We start from the raw sequence: 19199 nt of genomic DNA on the forward strand, positions 1-19199 counted from the left end.
TACTATGAGGCACACGATCCATAAATGACGCATGGATGAGCAGGTGACCAGGTGTCATAGGAAGAACACGGGCCCCAGAGTCAGATAGACTTTGGGTGGACTTGTATCCTCCAGATGGTTCTGGGAGAACTTTTTAGCTTCTCAGAGCCTCAGTTTCCTTACCTGTGTCATGACAGGGATGCTGGATTATCCTAATGCATCAGGAGAATAGGATAGTGAGATTGATTCTTGTACCTCCTCTACAAACCTCAACACCAATTCCACCTCTAGATATGGGCTCTGGGTGGTCCCCTTGCCATAGTCATTGGTTCGGGACCCAGGCCCAAGTCAGGCAACGCAGGCCATTCTCCCGGCCCCAGGGCTTCTGTCAGGAAAGTGACTCAGTTCAAGCCCGTGATTCAGGAGCTTTTCTGAGTGGTTCTAAAAAAGAACTCTCCTTTTTAAAAAATCTTTTTCTTTTAAGTTTTATTTATTTAATTTTGAGAGACAGAGAGAGAGAGAAACAGAGAGAGAGAGAGAGAGAGAGAGAGAGAGAGAGAGAGAATCCTAAGCAGTCTCCATGCTTAGCGCAAATCCCAACACAGAGCTTGAGATCATGAACTGAGCCGAAATTAAGAGTTGGATGCTTAACCAACTGAGCCACCTAGGTGCCCCCAAAAGAACTCTCTTTTATCAGAAAGCAAATAGAAGAGACACTCTCTCTCTAAAAGTTGTCTACATTAGTGGGAGGCATGGAGCTGCTTCAGCCATGTTTGCTAACATGAAATTGTACACACATGGGGCAGATCTGAGAAACTGCAGCAGAAAGGGCCAAGCCCTTGATCACACTTTGCCTGAAGCTGTCATAGCTCTGGACATTTTCAATTAAAAGAACTCTATGTTCCCTTTATTATTTTGATTTTTTGATTATTTGCTATCAGTTTGGTCCATATTTCCTATTTCTTATAACTGAAACCATCTCTAAAAATTTTTTTTAATGTTTATTTTTGAGAGACAGAGAAAGATGGAGCACGAGCTGGGAAGGGGCAGAGAGAGAGGGAGACACAGAATTTGAAGCAGGCTCTAGGCTCTGAGCTGTCAGCACAGAGCCCAACCCGGGGCTTGACCTCATGAACCATGAAATCATGACCTGAGCCAAAGTTGGAAGCATATCTGACTGAGCCCCGCAGACATCCCGAAAGCATCTTAGTTGAGACAATGAGGAAGTATGTGCAAAGCAGTTGCCAGTGTTGTAGGTTTGGCCTAGGCCAAGGTCCCGGTGACCAAGTAATTTCTGTTATCTGTTGTCTACTGTCAGAAAAATAGAGAAAGAAGGACTTTTCTCATTTAATATTATTTGGAGCCAGGAAAAGTTGTGGGTGAGGAAGGGAACAAGAAGAATGAATGGAGGTCTGGAGCATTTTCTAGCCTAGGAAATTTCTTCCTCCTTCTCCCTCTGTTAGCCTGGGTTCCTGGAGTCAGTATCCCTACCAAGGTCACTGGTTTATTCAGTGGGCTAGGGATATGACACACTCAGAAATCGACTCCATTTGTTTTCATGACCCCTGGTCATTGTTGCAGCTAAATGTCTAACAAAAAGAAGCCAGTTAACTGAAATAATAGGGGCGCCTGTGTGGCTCGGTCAGTTAAGCATCTGACTCTTGGTTTCAGCTCAGGTCATGACCTCACAGTTTGTGAGATCACAGCCCTGTGTTATTCTCTATGCTGACAGTGTGGAGCCTGCTTGGGATTCTCTCTCTCCCTCTGTCTCTCAAAATAAATAAATAAACATTAAAAAAATGAAATACTAAAGCCCCCTGACAGAATTTTGGATTGTTATGTAATTCATATCTTTAAGAAATATTTTATCACAAAGAAAATGATCTGGATGTAATGTTACATAAAAAAAAAACCCAGAGAACATGATAGTATCACATGTATTATAAAAATAGATGGAAAATTGTAAGGACATCTTACCTATACATAGAAATAAAAATAAGATTTTATTTGGTAATGACATATGGCAAATATAATCAGAAGATATCTCTAAGTATTAGGGTTTTAGGGGATTTGTGCATTCCTCTTTATACTTTTCTGTGTTTTTTTTCAGGTTTTCTGATATAAACATGCCTTGAAAAAAATGTTTCTGATATATAAAAGCCTAATAAAACTTTAGCCTATTCCTGAAAAAAATTTTTTTTTTTTTTAGGGCAAGAAGGTATTTATAGATTATTTATTTTTTAAGTCAAAGAACTTAGAGAAAACCTTCCCTAGCTTCTCTGTGCCAGGGTTGAGCCGCTTGCAAAGTGTTGTTGCATATGCTTGGCCAAAGCACAGGAGCACCAGGTCTCGCTGACTTGAGGGTGTCGACGTGCCGTGGGGTGGACTGGTGTGACGAGAGTGAAGTGTCATTATTTAAGGTGGCATGTTCAGCCATGGCTGTACAAAGGAATCCGCTAGAAAGTCTGACTTACTGCGCCGGGGTGGGGCCCTGGCATCTGTGCACTTTCACAAGCATCCGGGTTAGGTTATTCTCCTGTGTAGCCGTTGAGAACCACTGGACCCAGAGCCTGCGTGTGGAACTTGGGCCTGGGGGGCCCGGTCTGATCCCGTTTCTCTGGGTAACTGGCGGTGCTACCCTGGGCCAGTTGCTCAACCTTTGATATTTCAATTTCTTCCTCTGTTAGCAGGAACACTGACATCTGTCTGACCTGCCTCCCGGGGGTATTTGATACATTTCAGAAAGGATTATATGTGTGTGGCCGCTAACCCCAGCCGGGGCGGGGCCGCTTTGCACTGGTACCTACAGCCCTGTCCTGTTGTCTTATTGATACGGGTTCCTGGGTTGTGACGGGAGCGCCCTGCCAGGCACTGCACGGACCACACCGCAGGCTGATTCCTGGGGTTGTGGGCTGAGCTCTGAACCTGGTCCCAATCCTCAGTGTGACCTCATGCATGTCTACAGAGTCCTTCTGGCATGAAAGTCCCAGAAAAACTGACCCTCGGCACAACCAATCTGACACAGACTTACTTTAGGACTAGGAAAAGCCAGACAACTCTGTTTCAGTTTCTGCATCTGGAAAGTACGCTAACATGTAATATAAGGAGTGACTGAAACAGAAAACGTGGAGTGCTGGTGGAGTGCCTGGGTGGCTCAGTTGGTTGAACAACTGACTTCAGCTCAGGTCTTGACCTCGCGGTCTGTGAGTTCGAGCCCTGTGCCAGTTTCTGGCTGACAACTCAGAGCCTGGAGCCTGCTTCAGACTCTGGGTCTCCCTCTCTCTCTCTGCCCCTCCCCCACTCACGCTCTGTCTTTCTCTCTCTAAAATAAATAAAAACATTAAAAAAAAGATAAAGTTGTAAAATTTGCATAAGATACCCAAAAAGCGTGTGTGCCTGCATGCATGTGCATGGGTTTGTGTGTGTGCGTGTGTGTGTGCGCGCGCGCGTGTGTGTGTGTGTGTGTGTGTGTGTGTACCTGTGGGGTGTGGTGACAAGTGCACAGGACTGGAGTCAGCTGGATCTGAGCTTACATTCCAGTTCTGATACTGGCTATATACTTGGGAAAGTTATTAACCTCTCAAGGATGTTTCCTTATCCTCAAGATGGGAAACACAATAATGCTTTCATAAACTTGTTTGTAGAGACGTAAGAGACTATCTTGAACAGTAACATCTAACACAGATTGAATTTCCTATGTGCCAGGTACTGTTCTAAAGCGCTATATGTACATTAAGTCATTTAATCCTGATAAAAATCCTATGGGTAGATAACACTATAATACCCATTTTATAGAAAGGGAAAGTGAGGCACAGAGAGGTTAAACAATTTGCTGAAGGTCATATGGCCAATAAGGGGTGGAATGCTTTTAACCACTAAGCTGTGAACTGCCTTGTGCAGGCTTAATGTGGGGAAAACGCCTTGCCAAAGTCAGCTACCATTCGGTGACTTTGAAAATGAGCATGACCTTTTCACTGAAAATAAACCTTTGGAAGTCTTACTGTCTATAACATAGTGAAGGTGAAGCTGCCTTGCTTGAAGTAAGGATGCGGTGTCCCCCACCAGCTACCCCCACCCCCTTCATGTGTAGCAGCCCTAGGTTACTTCTGGGGAGGCTGGAGTTCTGAAGAACCCAGTTTGAAAACTACCAGTCTCAGCTTTTGCCTTGTGTCTGTGCCTCTACTCTTCCCCCCTTTCCTGGTCCTGCTCTACCCCAAGCCCAGAAAATCAGCAGCCAGAAAACCAGACGCAAGAATATTTTCCCAGGCCCCCATCATGCTCTTGCTTTCCTCCCACATCCTCTGTGGCTGCGTCCGTGCCTAACCAGCTGGGATATAAGGGGCAGCCACCAGCAGGGGTGGGCTCCAGACTCACCAGTCTTATCCGAGTTGCAGAGAATGGTTTCCTTCTCGGCTCTCACACCGGGGCTGGGGCCATGTTTCATCCACATGGTGATGGTGAACTGGTCTGTCAGGTTCTTGGGCACTATGCCATCAGGGATCTTGGCCCCTTGCCTGCCATCGAACTTGAAGATCATCTCACTGCTGTCCACCAGCAGTCCTGCTGTCCAGTTGGTGGCCACGCTGGGGGATGGCAAGAGGTCGATGATGCCAGAGGAGGCTCCTGCAGTGCACGGGGGACAGAAAGAACAAAGGGTTATTCCTCACGGGCTGGGTGTCCTCACCTTCTATTTTCTGCTCCTGGGTCAGGATGAAATACTCAGTGTATCTACTTAGAGATCTAAGCCAACCTGGAGCTGGGTGAGTCAGGAAAAGAAAGGCCAAATGCCACACCTGCCCCCTGTCCCCGAGTTTCATATGGTCTGCAGAGGTGAAAGCATCAGTAACATGCAGACAAAAATGTTATAGGTGACAAGATAAGGTGCAATGAGCTATATTATATAAGGAAAACGGTGCTGGAATTTAGGGAAATGAGAATGGTGGGCTTTCATAAGCAGAGAAGTTCCCAGAGAAGGCCAGAGTTTGATGTGGACCAATGAATTCATCCATCCATTAACCCATGAGCCATTTATTGAGCCCCGACCATGTGCCAAGACCCCTGCTAGGCACTGGTGATGTAAAGGTGAATCAGCACAGCCTCTGACCTGGGGCAGCTCAGAGCCAACAAGTGGACACACAGCTGTGACACAGTGTGATCAGGGCTGTGATTGGGGAAAGTTCTAGGTCCCGATGCTGTAAGGAGTGTGAGCCACTTTGTACCCACCACACTTTTTTTTTTTTACAACCATTATGTTTATGCCAAATGGTACAGTGGTGGAGAACACAGGTTCAGAAGTTAGCAAACTTGAATTTGATGCCTTGTAACATGACTTGCTGACCTTGGCACTGTGAGCACGTCCCTTAGCCTTTCTGCCTGTCCAGCTCCTGCTGTGACATCTCCCTTCCCAGTGGTTGTGAGGACTGAATGGGAGCCTGCATTAGAGCCTGAAGCAGCATGCTGGCCACGCAGTGAGCGCTCACTCCGTGTTACCTGTGACTTTATCCTTACTATTGTAACTATTTTTATTTCTGCTACTGCTATGATTCCAGGGTAATGCACAGAGACTAAGCCTGAAGCAGTGGGAGTATCCCAGGTAGATTTATGTCTTAGGAAATCCACACCAACAGCTTTGTGGAGGGCGGAGCTGAGGGGGGCAGGGGTGGCCAGCCTGGCAGAGAAGACTGGATGCCTCCGCTGGGAGAACCCTTGGGTGTCCACCGGCTTCCCATTGAAGCTCAAAAGTTGCCAGCAGAGCTCTCTGCATCTTTATGTCCCACACAGGAGCAGGGCTCAGCTCTTTAGGGAAGGATAAGGATCGGGGGCTTCCTGATACTGTCAGGGAATAAGGTGTGCATGGTGCAGGAAGCCAGTGCTCTCCCAGGATGGCTCCAACCAGTCAGTCGTAAAAGCTGACAGGCTTAATGGACAGTGGTTTTGTGCATTACCGGATCTTTGTCAGAGGTCACTGGACATCTGAATTCTGTATATCAGAATCTCGTCTCACCTAGGGATTGGGTTCCAAAGTCAGCTACCACCAACATCTCCTATAGTTAAAATGACCTTTGAGAACCTTTCAGGAAGGTGCCATATTAGAAACCAATATACTTCTTGGGAAAGGTTCAAGCAGTCAGTTTTCCCTCTAGCGTTAGAACAGATGATCAAGTCTAGAGTTGAGCACCTGTTGGTTTGCAACTGAAAGTTATGCTATGTGAAAAATAGGTATCCTTAGAGCCAGAAGCTTTGTTTAGGGTGACAGACTCACCCTAGGAGAGGCCTCCAGGAACCACAGAGTCTGAGAGGGTGGGAGATTCCTGTCTGCCAATCCATGATCACCCTGCGGCTTATGCTTATCAAGGAGAAAGTGTGGGCAGTATTGACTGCATTATTTACATGTGTATTTCTTAGGGTTTTGGGGTTGGTACCATGCCTGATACACAGTGCCATTAATAGACACTCATTTAATGTTTATAACTGCCCTTCTTCCCACCCAGGGCCTCCATGAGATACTTCTGGCCATCTATCCAATGCCCAGGTAAGCCTGCCCATTCAGTCTTATGTCTGTCCCCACACTTCTCATCAATATTTACTTGTTCTTTTTAAAAAACAATTTTTTTAAACATTTATTTATTTTTGAGAGACAGAGACAGAGCATGAGCCGGGGAGGGGCAGAGAGAGAGAAGGAGACACAGAATCTGAAGCAGGCTGCAGGCTCTGAGCAAGCTGTCAGCACAGAGCTTGATGCGGGACTCGAACCCACAAACTGTAAGATCATGACCTGAGCCGAAGTCGGATGCTCAACCGACTGAGCCACCCAGGAGCCCCAATATTTCCTTGTTCTTATCTAAGGTCCCTGAAGCCTTGTCTGGTATGCATTTTATTTCTCTGCTAAGTTGATTCACAGTAATATGCCTAACAAAGCCTTAAGGGTTATCAGCCTCCAAAGGTATCGGAAAGAAATCTATATGGGTGGTAGCAGGCAGAGATTTGAGGGTGGTTGGGGAGCGGGAGATACGCGGTCTTTTGGAGCAATTTCATTTTCTTAGAACCCTCAGAATAATGCGACATGTCAACTGCTTCTTGGACCTACAGGTGAGTTGGCTCTGAGACCAGGATTTGTCCAGTGTGGAGATGGCCCCGTGACGGGGCACTCTCAGAGATTGTGTCAGTTCTCGAAATTCCAGGTGGCCAGAGAGATGCAGGCTGAGTGCTCTGGGCTCCTAGACTTCCAGCTCAGGCCAGTGAATCCAGTGCAGTCTAGCAGAACCAGTGCGAACATGTGTGCCTGGTAGCTGCCAATGCCAGCTTTGCACCATACCACTATTATTTATTTTCCTAAGGACTGGTTTGGGCACTGAGCACCAGACCTGAATTAAGTACTACAATGCTTTTGCTTAATCATTCATCTACATGGTGAATACTATTATGATTCCAGTCTCAGGTAAGAACCTGAGGCTCAGTAAGCCCAGGATTACAACCAGCTACTGAGTGGGCCCATCACCAGGGCTTTGCAGCTCCAAAGCCCAGGCTCCCCACTGCACCGCCTCAATGAACCTGGAGGGAGATCTTGTAACCTGTGCTACATTTTATAAACAGAAATCAAAGACCAGAGAAGGGAAATGACTTGACCAAGGTCACAGAGCCACACAGCTAGCTAGAGGCAGGCCCAGCTAATGTTCATTTTACCATGCAGCATGGTGTCTTGCCAAGCACACAGCATAGGCCCCTGGGATCCCACCCTCCTACACAGGTGGCTGTCCACAGAGAGTCAGGGTGAAGACAGCATGTGCCCTGGTAAAGCCATTGATGTAGGCTTCCCTGATTCCATGGCAAGGGGAGTGGCGGGGCCACCCTGCCTAACCCACAGATGTTGCCTACCAGAAAGCATCAAGCTGTAAGTAACCAGATGGTGCAGACTTCCCCAAACTCAACAGCTTGTATTTCATTTCTCGGAGCACTTAAACAAACTAAGAGAGACTTACTTTCTCCCAAAGTTCCTCTCTCTCTCTCCTCTCCTCAAGGGATCTCAGGGAAAGCTGTGGGTAAACAGGACGCGTCACTTGCAAAGATGGTGCCGCATCATCTGGAATCAGGGTGTATTTAAGGAGCTCTTTGGGAATCCTCTGTGAAGGCCCCTGGGACCCACCCGGCTGCTTAGAGTCCACACTGTTTCGGTGCACAGCAGTTGCAGGTTAAGCGTGGTGGACTTGGAACCAGAGTTGAGGTGTGAGTCAAGGTCCCCGAGGCGTAGAATGGGAAGCCTCTCTGAGCCAGCAATTAGATAAAGATGTATGAATGAGATAGATTTCAGGACACACTGTGCTGTGAAAGCAAAAATGGAGCCCAGGGGCCCTGAACTTCTTAATTGCAGGGTTTGCATTCTGCTCTGGATGACTTTGGTGAGGGCAGAGTGTTCTTAGCACCTCAAGCTGGGCCTGTGGCAATGGTAATTGACATGGAGCCTCAGGTCATGCCTCCTCGGGGTCTGCCACAGGGCAGGAATAAGTGGAGGGTCTCAGGGTCGAGGAATCATTGTAATCAAAGACACAGGCCTCATTCTGGGGCACCTGGGTGGCTCAGTCAGTTCAGTGTCGGACTCTTGATTTCAGTTCAGGTCATGATCTCGGTTCAGGTCATGATCTCATGATTCATGGGTTTGAGTCCCACATCAGGCTCTGTGCTGGCAGTGTAGAGCCTGCTTGGGATTCTCTCTCTCTCCCTCTCTCTCTCTCTCTCTCTCTCTGTCCCTCCCCCACTCATTCTCTCTCAAAATAAGTCAACTTTTTTTTTTTAAAAGACGCAGGCCTCATTCTGTGGCATGCTCTTCCAATTGCAATATCAACTCCATACTATTTCAATAAATATTCATGCAATGTCTAGGTTATGCCAGGCACTGTGACGAGAAGCCAGGAACGAACCAAACAGAAGTTGGCCCTACCTTTTGGGACCCAGTAGAAGATCTTTTACCATTGGTGGGTAGAACAGGTCAGTGGCACAGTCTCAGGGGAGGACAGGGAGGCCCTCTTGACAAATGCTATACTAGGACTGTGTGGTGGTCGAATGCACCCTGTTCCCAACATGCTTCTCTGCCCCACTGATGTCACAGAGCCATGTGACCTGTTCTGACCAACAACATGTGAGTGCAAGTGATGTGTCCTCTCAGGGCAGAAGTCTTAAGAGACAGTTCATGGCTCTCCACATCTTTTCCGTGTGTCATGAGATCAACAGTGCTCTAGATAAAGGCTACCTGTTAGCCTAGATCCCAGTGGGAGGCCGTGTGGAAGAGAGCCACAGTCAACCCAAGAAGGACATGTGGTAGAGATGATAAATAAACCTTTGTTATAAAATAATAATATGCCAATAATAAACACCAATAAAATAACAATAGCCAATATGATTTTACAGTCACTGGTGGCTGGTGTATAACCTGCGATCCTGATTATCCACGTAAGTGACCGACATCAGAGCCTACGATTCCCAGTTCTTCTTCCGGAGGCCTTCGACACGGACATGTTGGGAGGACTTTCTGATGTCCTTTCAGGAGCTCACACGCTGTTGTCCCTACTCAGAGTGTCATTCCACCTTTGGGATCCCAGACAAGAAGGGTTCCTGCAAGGCCTTGCCATTGGGAACTTGGATCTCCAGGTGAAGCAAACTGGGCCCTGGAAGAGGGGCGGTCAGCCAGGCTCCTGAAGCGGGGCCATAGAGACTCAGTTGCTGACCAGCTTGTGCAAGGCCACTACAGGTAAAATCCTTACGCCCAACATGGGAGGGCTGCTGTAAGACAGCTGTTTAAATGATGCCAAAGAAATCAGCATATCCATGGAGAAGCTCCCCACTCACTATCATCTATGAGTCGGCCCTTTGCCCTTTAATCTGATTTCTAGTAGGTGTGTACCGATTTTCCTTTAAGCAGTAGGCCCACTGCTGCTCTCTGAGAATGGAAGTACTGGCTACATCTAGGGTTCTGACACTCACCCCCTAGAAGCTCAGCCTTTTAAAGGCATCTTGGAGAAACTGACAATAGCTTCCTGTAGCTGGGCTATTCTTGGGGTACAAAAGCCTCTGACCATGATTATGAATGAGAGCAGCTCTGTTAAGCTTCATGGTATAGTAGAAGATGATCTTAACTTTTTCTTTTCCAAGAAAATGTTTTTTAATGTTTATTTCTGAAGGAAAGAGAGACAGAGTGTGAATGGAGGAGGGGCAAGAAAGAGGGAGACACAGAATCCGAAGCAGGTTCCAGGCTCTGAGTTGTTAGCACAGAGCCCGACATGGGGCTTAAACTCACAAGCTGTGAGATCATGACCTGAGCCTAAGTCGGACTTTTACCGACTGAGCCATCCAGGAGCCTCTTAACTTTTTTTTTTTTTTAACATGTCTCCCCCAGAAGACTGAATTGTTAAGCGGTCTTATTAACTTCTATATAACCTCAAGAGTTTCAGCATTTGGACACTCAACAAATATTTGTTAAATTAAAACACGAATGAAGGAATGAAAGAATGAATGAGCGAATCAGCTGTGAAAATCTCCTGGGCTCTCAAATGAATAAGCCCTGAGAACAACTTAATGTCTGGTGATCTGAAGTGCTCTGACAGATCACCACTTGATTTAATAGGATGCTCTCATCCTGTGGCCTTTCCTGCAACAGAGCCTCTCCTCAAAGTTCTTGACTCAAGAGACAAAGCAGCTGACCCAGGTGACATATGTGGAGGTGTGGGCCAGCTGCCAGGAGCTTTGTGATCCTGAGGAGGACTAGCCTTTGGCCTCCGGGCTAGGAAAGGCATGTGCATCACAGACCGCTTTTCTATTTCCTGTAATATGTACTGACTTAGGGGCAGCGCCGTGAGCCTTTCCTGGGGCTGATGTTAATGTCAAATTTAATTTGGTCAAGAGGTCTTCCTAAGGGCTTCATGGGGCATCTCATACTCAAGGCAGTCCTGTGACACTTCATTTCTGGAAAGTCTGGTATTCAGATGACAGAACCCTTCATCTTGATCTCTGAATTCAGAGCAAGTGATAAGCAGTTTGCCCAACTTCATCAAGAAGCCTGGCTTTATGTAAAGCAAGGCTAGTGGGGGATCATCTTAGGCTATGTTCTACAAGCTGAAGGGGACACCTTTGTTTTTACTGCACCTGTCAGATACTTGCTGACAATTGGCTTTGAGCTAGCTACTGTCAGATTTCCCCTTGACCAGGATTCTATCACAGCTCCTAATGGAGCCGGTGTCACAAGTGGGGGAGGCAGGTGGGCAATGACCAGACATGCAAGATGCCCCTCCATGGAGACACCCCTGCCAGAACTCAAAGGAACCCAGGAAGCACCCCTAGGACAGCCTCCCTGGTGTACAGTGGGCAGGAGAATATTGACTGAAGGGAAAGGTTTGGGACGACGAAAAGGGGAGAGATTCTAGTGGGAAGAAAAATGAGCTAAGATTTAGGGATGAGAGCCAGCTAGGCACGGGGTCAGAGGAGGTGTCCTGGCCAAGAAGAGGTGCAACATCAGGAAAAAACCAGCTCTGACGATGGATCTGCTGGGTGGAGGCCGGGCCGCAGGAGCGTCCAGACTCAGGCTAGCATTGGACACCCACATCTGGATGTTCTACAGGCACCTGACCTCAGAGTCCCCTTAAATCTACTCTTGCCTGGATTCCTGGTTCTGGCTGGTGGCACCCTTGTCCACTTAGAGGCTTATGCTAGAATCATCTTAATTTCTTCTTTCTCACTGACAGCTGATCAATCATTGGTTAGCTTGCTGATTTTGCCTCCTAAAGCTGTCTTAAAGGCATCCCTACTGTCACTCCCCTGGTTAGGAACTCATTATCTCTTGCTTAGACCATGGCAATAACATCCTAATTGGTCTCCCTGTTTCCATCCAAAACCAATAAAGATTTGGAAGATGAAAAATGCATGACTGCTGAGGCTGAAAGTATCATGGCTGCTCCTTAGTTGGGAGAGCCTGCAAGCAACTTGTCTACCATCCACTGAAAACACACGGAAGCTTGTCCCCAGAACCCAAGATGCCCACAGGAGCAGGAATGATAACCCAGACTCTGTTTTATATGTGACCCAGCCTGCATTTCCCTTGCAGTTGGGAAAGAGCATGGGGTCCGATGAGCTGACTTCTCCAAAGCTGACTCTAGCAGCAGATGCGCATCTGGGTTTCACTCATTTGCTTCTGCCTTTTTTTCCAGAGCTCTCCCTCCATGGAATTCAAGATTCAGACTCCTAACATGGAGGCAAGAGTGTTCCTACCCATCCTGTTACTCGGACAGAGTCCCCATAGGGCAGTGGGCGGCACTACCGGGGAGGTCACCAGAAAGACACCCAGACTCCCCCCTGCCGCTCCCCCAATAAAGGGTTGCTCCTGGAACCAGGTAAGCTCACATCCTGGGGGAAACCTGCTCTCCTCATTGAATGAACGTGCCTCCTGCAAGGCGAGGCTGGCAGCCCAGAAGGAATAAGCTGTGTTAACAACCAGATGCAATTTTGCTCTAAACTTTCTTCCCTGAGAAAATCCTTCTTGCTCTCCCCAGCAACATTCAAAATCAAATCACAAGTGCGTGCCCTTGGGCCCATCTGATCTTTAACAACCTGATTCCATCATCTCCTTCTAACCTGGAGGGGTTTAGGAAATGACTGTAACCCACCGTGGCACAGGTCGAGTTGACTTATAATCCAGGTGCATGGGGAGCGAAAGGGCATATTCATTCAGAGTAAGATGTCTGAGATGGCTTCTCTGCACGTGGGCTGGAGGCAGTTTGCTGAATACTGTGGGCCCCTTCCATCCATTTTTGCAGGAGCTGTCTGGAATATTGAAGTTGTGATGTTCTCCCCAGCCTACTGCATTGTTCTGGAGAAGCCCCATTTCCGCAGGCCTTCCTGACAGCCTGGTGACATGACAAATGGGACATAGCCTAAAGAGGGTCCATTCCACATTCACTTCTAAAATTTGCACCTGGTTCTTTGGGCAAGAGCAGGGTGGGTGAAGACGTGTGTGTGTATGTGTGTGTGTGTGTGTGTGTGTGTGCACGCACACATGAGTGCATGTGTGTGTGTGTGCACAGCAATGTTGAGGGAGGGAAACTGTCCCAGCAATAGTAGTGGAGGGGTCACCAGGAGTGGATGGCAGCCTGCATTGTATCCAGGAGGGTCCTTTTCCTTTTGTGGAGATATAGTTACCCCCAAATATAGGTCTAGTCTAAGAGCAAGCTCTTTTCTAAGCTCCCCGCAGCACAGCTGGGGAATCAAATGGGAGTTCCTGAATATTCTTGGTGAGAACACGAGACAAACGAAATATATGTCGCCCACCTCACCCCAAGGCCCATCAACACATCAACGGTCTGGTTTACCAAGCACATGGGACCATTCCCACTGTACTGAGCACTCCACAGGCTGAGTGAAGAGATTTACATTCTAGCTCCCAAGGCCTGGCCTGTCTCCTCAGATATTGAGCTAAACAGCCTTCATTCAGGTAGAACTACCTCCAAATTCTGTCTCTGTCACCTTCTAACTGGGATCATGAGCAAGCCATTTTTCCTCTCTGGGCCTCAACTTTCCCATCTTTAGAACTGGATGAATAACAGCCTCCTCTCACTGAAGATGAGAGAATTAAATCAAGCGATGCATGTGAAGAGCCTAGCAGGTGCACAAAGTCGCTGCTCGGTAAAGTGGTTTCCTTGTGCAGCACCTTCATCAGTCTCGCTTCCTTGCTCTTGGCAGCTCCTTTCCTGTGGCTTCGCCTCACAGAGGCAGTGGGTCCTTTCTGTCACACTGGGACACCTTCACCTGGGCCACCTCCACCCCCACGCCAGCTCTTCTTCTCTGGTGTGGGCGGCCAGGATGGCTTTACTGGCATGCCACTTAAGCTGTCACATAGGTCCCATGCTTGGCCTGGGTCCCTGGCTTGGTTTAATGCTTTGCTGTTGCAGCCTTAAAATTCTTACGAGTTTCTGAACAAGAGCCCCACATTCTCATTTAGCCTGGGCTCTGCAAATTATGAGCTTGTCCCTTGGGAGAGGAAACCGACCGCTCCCCGAGTGATAAGACACCACCCTTCATCCTGGCCCCTGATCAGGTGCCTCTTTCAAATCAACACAGTGGAACAGAGCCCGTGTTTCTTCAGGCTCCACGGTAGGTTGTCTTAAGTGCATTGTGTCATTAATTGCTGATGAAGAGAGGAGGCTTTGTCTCATGCCTTGCCCACAGCCACACAGTTGGTAAATGGTGGGACCTGGTCAGGTGTGCCCAGTGCCCAGACCTGTGCCATCTGAACCCCTAATCATAGTAAGTAAACTTAATAATCATCCAGGAGGTATATATGCCAATGCGGTGGGCAGGGGCTAATTCTTTCATAATATAAGATATGCTTTGTATATCATTTTTACCCACCACACAATTTCTGAAGGGATCTCTCAGAGTAGGTCTCCCGGTCGCAGCCCTTGCCGATGTAATTGGTCTGTAGCTCCGTGGTGATCTGGATGGAGGACACGGCCCCGTCGCACGTCTCCAGGTGGATGCTGGGGAAAAGCGGCACGCTCCCCGAGCCAGGCTGATACTCAATCCTCTTGGTCCAGTCTGAATAAATGAGGAAAACATTAAAGGCAATCAGGTACGGCCAGTTCTGATGGAACACGTGTCTTTGAAAATGTGAATTTGTTCCAATGCAATTGACATCTTAGGGAATGACTTGAGGATAATGGGAATTTCACATTTGCCTAGGCAAAATCTCCTACTGGAGAAACACTAGGCGGATGCAGAAAACGGTAGCCAGCTGAGCTGAGCCAGGGAGGAATGCACAAAACACGCCTGTGGACACACCTCCAGCACCTCTCGGTGCCGCAGCCCACTATGCGTTATAAGCCACATCCACCTGCACCGGCAGTTGCAAATTTCCATCCCATCCAGAGAGCCCTGCGTCCGCCCCGCCACAGTACTGCCCCAACTGCCACCCTCCCCCGTCCTCTCTACATACAAACACCAGGTCTTTTCAAGGGGAAGTGCCGTGCTTATTGTAGTACTTATATATTTCTGAACCCTTTAACGTGTGTAAAACTGTGCTAATATTTTTTTCTTTGTGCCCTTTTTAACTGTCACCGATGACATTTTTGAGTGTTATGCCCCTCGCTCCCTGTTCCCCATTTTGTCTAGCGGGGTGCTTTTTAGGAACGCGTATGTCTTGTCACAAAATATGAGAGCACAGTAGTTCAGGATTACTTGGGGTCATGAGGTGGGGAGCGAGGATTCTTTCCCAAGCATTCAGGACCGTGGCTCACTTAAGGAGGGCTGATGGTCTTATGACTTCTTTTTAGAGGAAAAATAATTTGGAGGTGATCAAGTGTTGGAGAGGAACAAAACCACGATCAAAATGGCACCCCACGAAATAGAGCAATCAACGAAAATAAACACCAAGAGAGAGTGTACACATGAATTGACCTGAACAGCAAAAGCAGCAATTGAAAGTCAGAGAAGATTCCAGGCAACGCTCACACTGACTGGCAACAGTTCTTGCTGACGACGGCAGGCGTACCACGCTCTGTGAGGACACGTGTCTGAGAGGTCTGTTCGACCCTAAGCCAGACGTGTGGGTAGAATCAAGGAATGTGACCTATGGATACTATTAGTTTATGAATCGCAAATGTTTGTCACACAGAACCTTGCTAGAAGGTATCCTTTTGCTGAAGCAGAAATAAAAAGCTATGACATTGCCTGCGCTCACCTGTGAGAAACTGAGAAAGCCTGGCCTGAATGGGTCAGTGTTCTTCACAAGTGCCCAGTGGGCCACTGGCTGCCATATTTAGCAATTCCAGGGGAGGGGCCAGATGCCTTTGTTCACTGAGCACGCGTTTGTTCAGGGTTTCCATGTCCTAGGCTCTGTTTGGAGCATCAGGGAGGCAGCAGTGGAGTCAGGAAAGGTCCCTGCCTTGTGGAGCTGGGGTGAGGGGTGAGGGTTGGGGGGAGGGTTGTGCTATTCTATCTGAGAGGGTGAGTGTTATAAAAGGAAAAGTCGTGACAGAGAGAGACTCTTTAGATGGAGAGAATTCTGGTTTGAGCTGAGGTCTGTATGTCAAGGATGAACGTATGTGGGAAGACTCAGACAAGCAGGTCGGAAGCAGATGCCCCAGTGATCTTGGTTTGACTCTGCCTGGTCAGGAAGTTCTTGGGCAGGTTAATGAAGGTCTCCAAGCCTCAGGCACCTCATCAATAAAATAGGACACAATCATTGCACGGATCTCAAGTGTGGACTTGGAGGGAGGACTGAGGGCTTCAAGTGTGCATGGCATGCAGGAAAGGAAGGAGATGTTCAGTCCAAGGGGACAGGTGTCCCCTGCATTCCATTCCGGATAACCATGGAATCTGAGTTTAGGTCTGATTTTCTCAGAGTGTGCCATGAGCAGAGACTGCACACAGGGTTGTGAGGCTGGTCACCAGGAACTTACCATGGGAGGATATTTGGATAGGGACTTCATGCGAAACAGAATGTACCTGATTGCATGCTTTTCCTCAGAGCCCCCAGGAACTGTGTCTGGCCTAGCCCATCACCTCCTGGAGGATGAGATCATGGAGCTGCTCTGAGCCATGCTCCAGAGGCCCCAAGTTCAATTAAGATGAGCCACTGGAGGTCAGGAAGTCCTGTCAGATGCATCTGAAGGTCATAGAGCTGTCAGAAGCAGTCCACACCTGACAAGCCTTGAGTCTTAGGTACAATGTTTCATGCCTCTGTGCAGTTGATCATGCTGTGTTTTCTATAGAGAGCCCCCTTTCTATCCCTTTCTGTTTTGTTAACTCCATGCAACCTTTCTGACTTTCTCTAGTCTGGGTAGATACACTCCTCTGTGCTCCACAGCACCCTCAGCCTTCGACACAGCATTAGACTCCAAGCTTCATGGTTCCTCCGAGTCCCCCTCACGCTCCATGCCCAGTGCCTGGCACAGAGTAGATGCTCACTCGATGTTGGTAGAAAGTGTGAATGAATCCTGTAGGATTCAGTTGTGTGCTTGCCTCCCTCAGCACCTGGATGCTCCTTAAAGGCAGGGATTGCTATGTTTATTTTTGATGACTCTACATCGAGGTCACAGCGCAGGGTGGACCTGGGGAGCCAGAGATACCTAGCCGTGACTGCTGCCGTGGCAGCCTTTCTTGAGCCACAGAAAGAATTTGTGGCCTATCTGCCCCGTCGCCGGTACTGCCCCTGGTTGACCCCGACCTCAGTCCTACAGAACCACCTAGCCTGACAGCAGCCCATAACATGTTCATTTTTGTTTGTTTGTTTTCGTTTTCTTCTCAGGCAGGAAGCTGGGCCAGAACTGATGATGGAACAGTCTCCCTCCTGATAACAAGAAATGGCATCAAGGAGGAGGAGGCCTTTTTCCCTTCCCTGCCTCACCCCTCTTTCCCTGGATCCTCCCTTTCTTTAGAGATGCAGCTAGAAAGATGGAGAAAATGGTTTTGTGTAGCAGGCCTTGGTGTGAGTCTCAGGGACCAGTTTTTGAGGTTCTGCTACTTCTGCTGGTAGAAGCTCCTCCCACATTGCCTCCTTCTGGAAGTCTCTTCATTGGAGAAGCCCAAGCCATCCATGGCATTGATTCCCTTTACTCTGGGGGCGCTGCAGCTATCTAGATATTTTGGTGGTGATCTTTTTTTTTTTTTTTTTAATTTTTTTTTAACGTTTATTTATTTTTGAGACAGAGAGAGACAGAGCATGAACGGGGGAGGGGCAGAGAGAGAGGGAGACACAGAATCTGAAACGGGCTCCAGGCTCCGAGCTGTCAGCACAGAGCCTGACACGGGGCTCGAACTCGCGGACCGTGAGATCGTGACCTGAGCTGAAGTTGGACGCTTAACCAACTGAGCCACCCAGGCGCCCCTGGTGGTTATCTTTGATGAGACATTCTACCTCAGGTCCTTTTTAGAAGGAATGAAAATAAAGAAGCAAATAAATATTGAAGGGAAGGTGAGTGGAGGCACAGGCCGAGTAGAGGGTTCATTCCTCTCCCCATCCCCTGGCAGGGGTGAAATTTCCTCTTTGGGAAGAAATCAGGTACGAAAGACCGTTGGGAACATCACATCTGCAGCTGCTTTGGTGACCTCATGAGGCTTGCTTTTGAGGGTTTACGAGGAGCAGGCAAATTTGCAACCATATAATAAAAGAAATCGATGAAGCTTTCTGAGTGTAGTGTCCTTGAGAGAGTGGGCAGCTCGCACAAACATCTTTCATTTTCCAAGAAGGAATTTGGGATGGGGAATGAGAGAGCAAAAGGCAAATCATCAAATTCAGCCTCTGTCACATGAAATGTCTATTCATCCTCATTTCCTGGAGGTCGGATAGCAAGATGGTTAAGACTATGACTAAATTCAGTGTGCCTGAGTTCAAACCCCACCCTTACTCCTTCCTGCAAAATGTTTACCTTCTCTGAGCCTCAGCTTCCTCTTATGTGAAAGTGGTGCCTACTACCCAGGATTTGGGAGGGACTAAATGCAGACTTGTTTTAGCACCAAACACAAGGGTTATGTTCAATAGATACATTATTGTTAAATTATCATTTATTCAATGGCACTTATTGCAGGAACTAAAAGGACGTACAATTATTAAGCACCTACAAGGTGCTAAGCACTTCTACATCTATTCTTTTGTTTGGTTCTCCCAACAGCCCAGTGATTAGTAACTTAATTGTGCAGATGAGAAAGCCATGGTTGACAGCTGGTATGACTTGCCCAAGGCCATGCAGCTCTTTCACAGCAGCTCAGCCATGATTCTGAGGATTTGCCAGGAGGGAGAGCAAGTGTAATTTTTACAGATTCATTTTTGAATGTTTGATTTATACTGATAGATAGATAAAGATATAGACATAGATATAGATATACAGATATAGACAGATCTATCTATATAATGTATATTTTATATATTATATATACATATATATTATATATTATATATATAACACATATATTATATATACATATATTATATATAATACATATATAATATATACATATATATTATATATAATACATATATATATTATATATAATACATACATATTATATATAATGTATATATAATATATATACATATATGTATGTGTATATATAACACATATATTATATATAATATATATATAAATATATAATATATTATATATATAAATATATAATATATTATTTATATATATATATATACTCAGACTCCTGAGTCTCCACTGCCTCACCTGCAGATTCAAGTT

The 19199-nt window shown here is 47.1% G+C and overlaps 1 protein-coding gene across 1 annotated transcript in view; it reads right to left on the reverse strand.

Moving 5' to 3' along the window:
• Nucleotides 1–19199, reverse strand: part of CLSTN2 (calsyntenin 2) — a 603018-nt gene that overhangs the window by 91466 nt on the left and 492353 nt on the right. The window contains exons 6-7 of the mRNA XM_027061727.2: nt 14368–14553; nt 4354–4602 (exon numbers count right to left, since the gene is read on the reverse strand). Coding sequence (XP_026917528.1) covers nt 4354–4602; nt 14368–14553 — 435 coding nt within the window. The remainder of the gene's footprint in view (nt 1–4353; nt 4603–14367; nt 14554–19199) is intronic.

The sequence above is a fragment of the Acinonyx jubatus genome, chromosome C2 (genome assembly GCF_027475565.1).
Source record: "Acinonyx jubatus isolate Ajub_Pintada_27869175 chromosome C2, VMU_Ajub_asm_v1.0, whole genome shotgun sequence".
Taxonomy (NCBI): Eukaryota; Metazoa; Chordata; class Mammalia; order Carnivora; family Felidae; genus Acinonyx; species Acinonyx jubatus.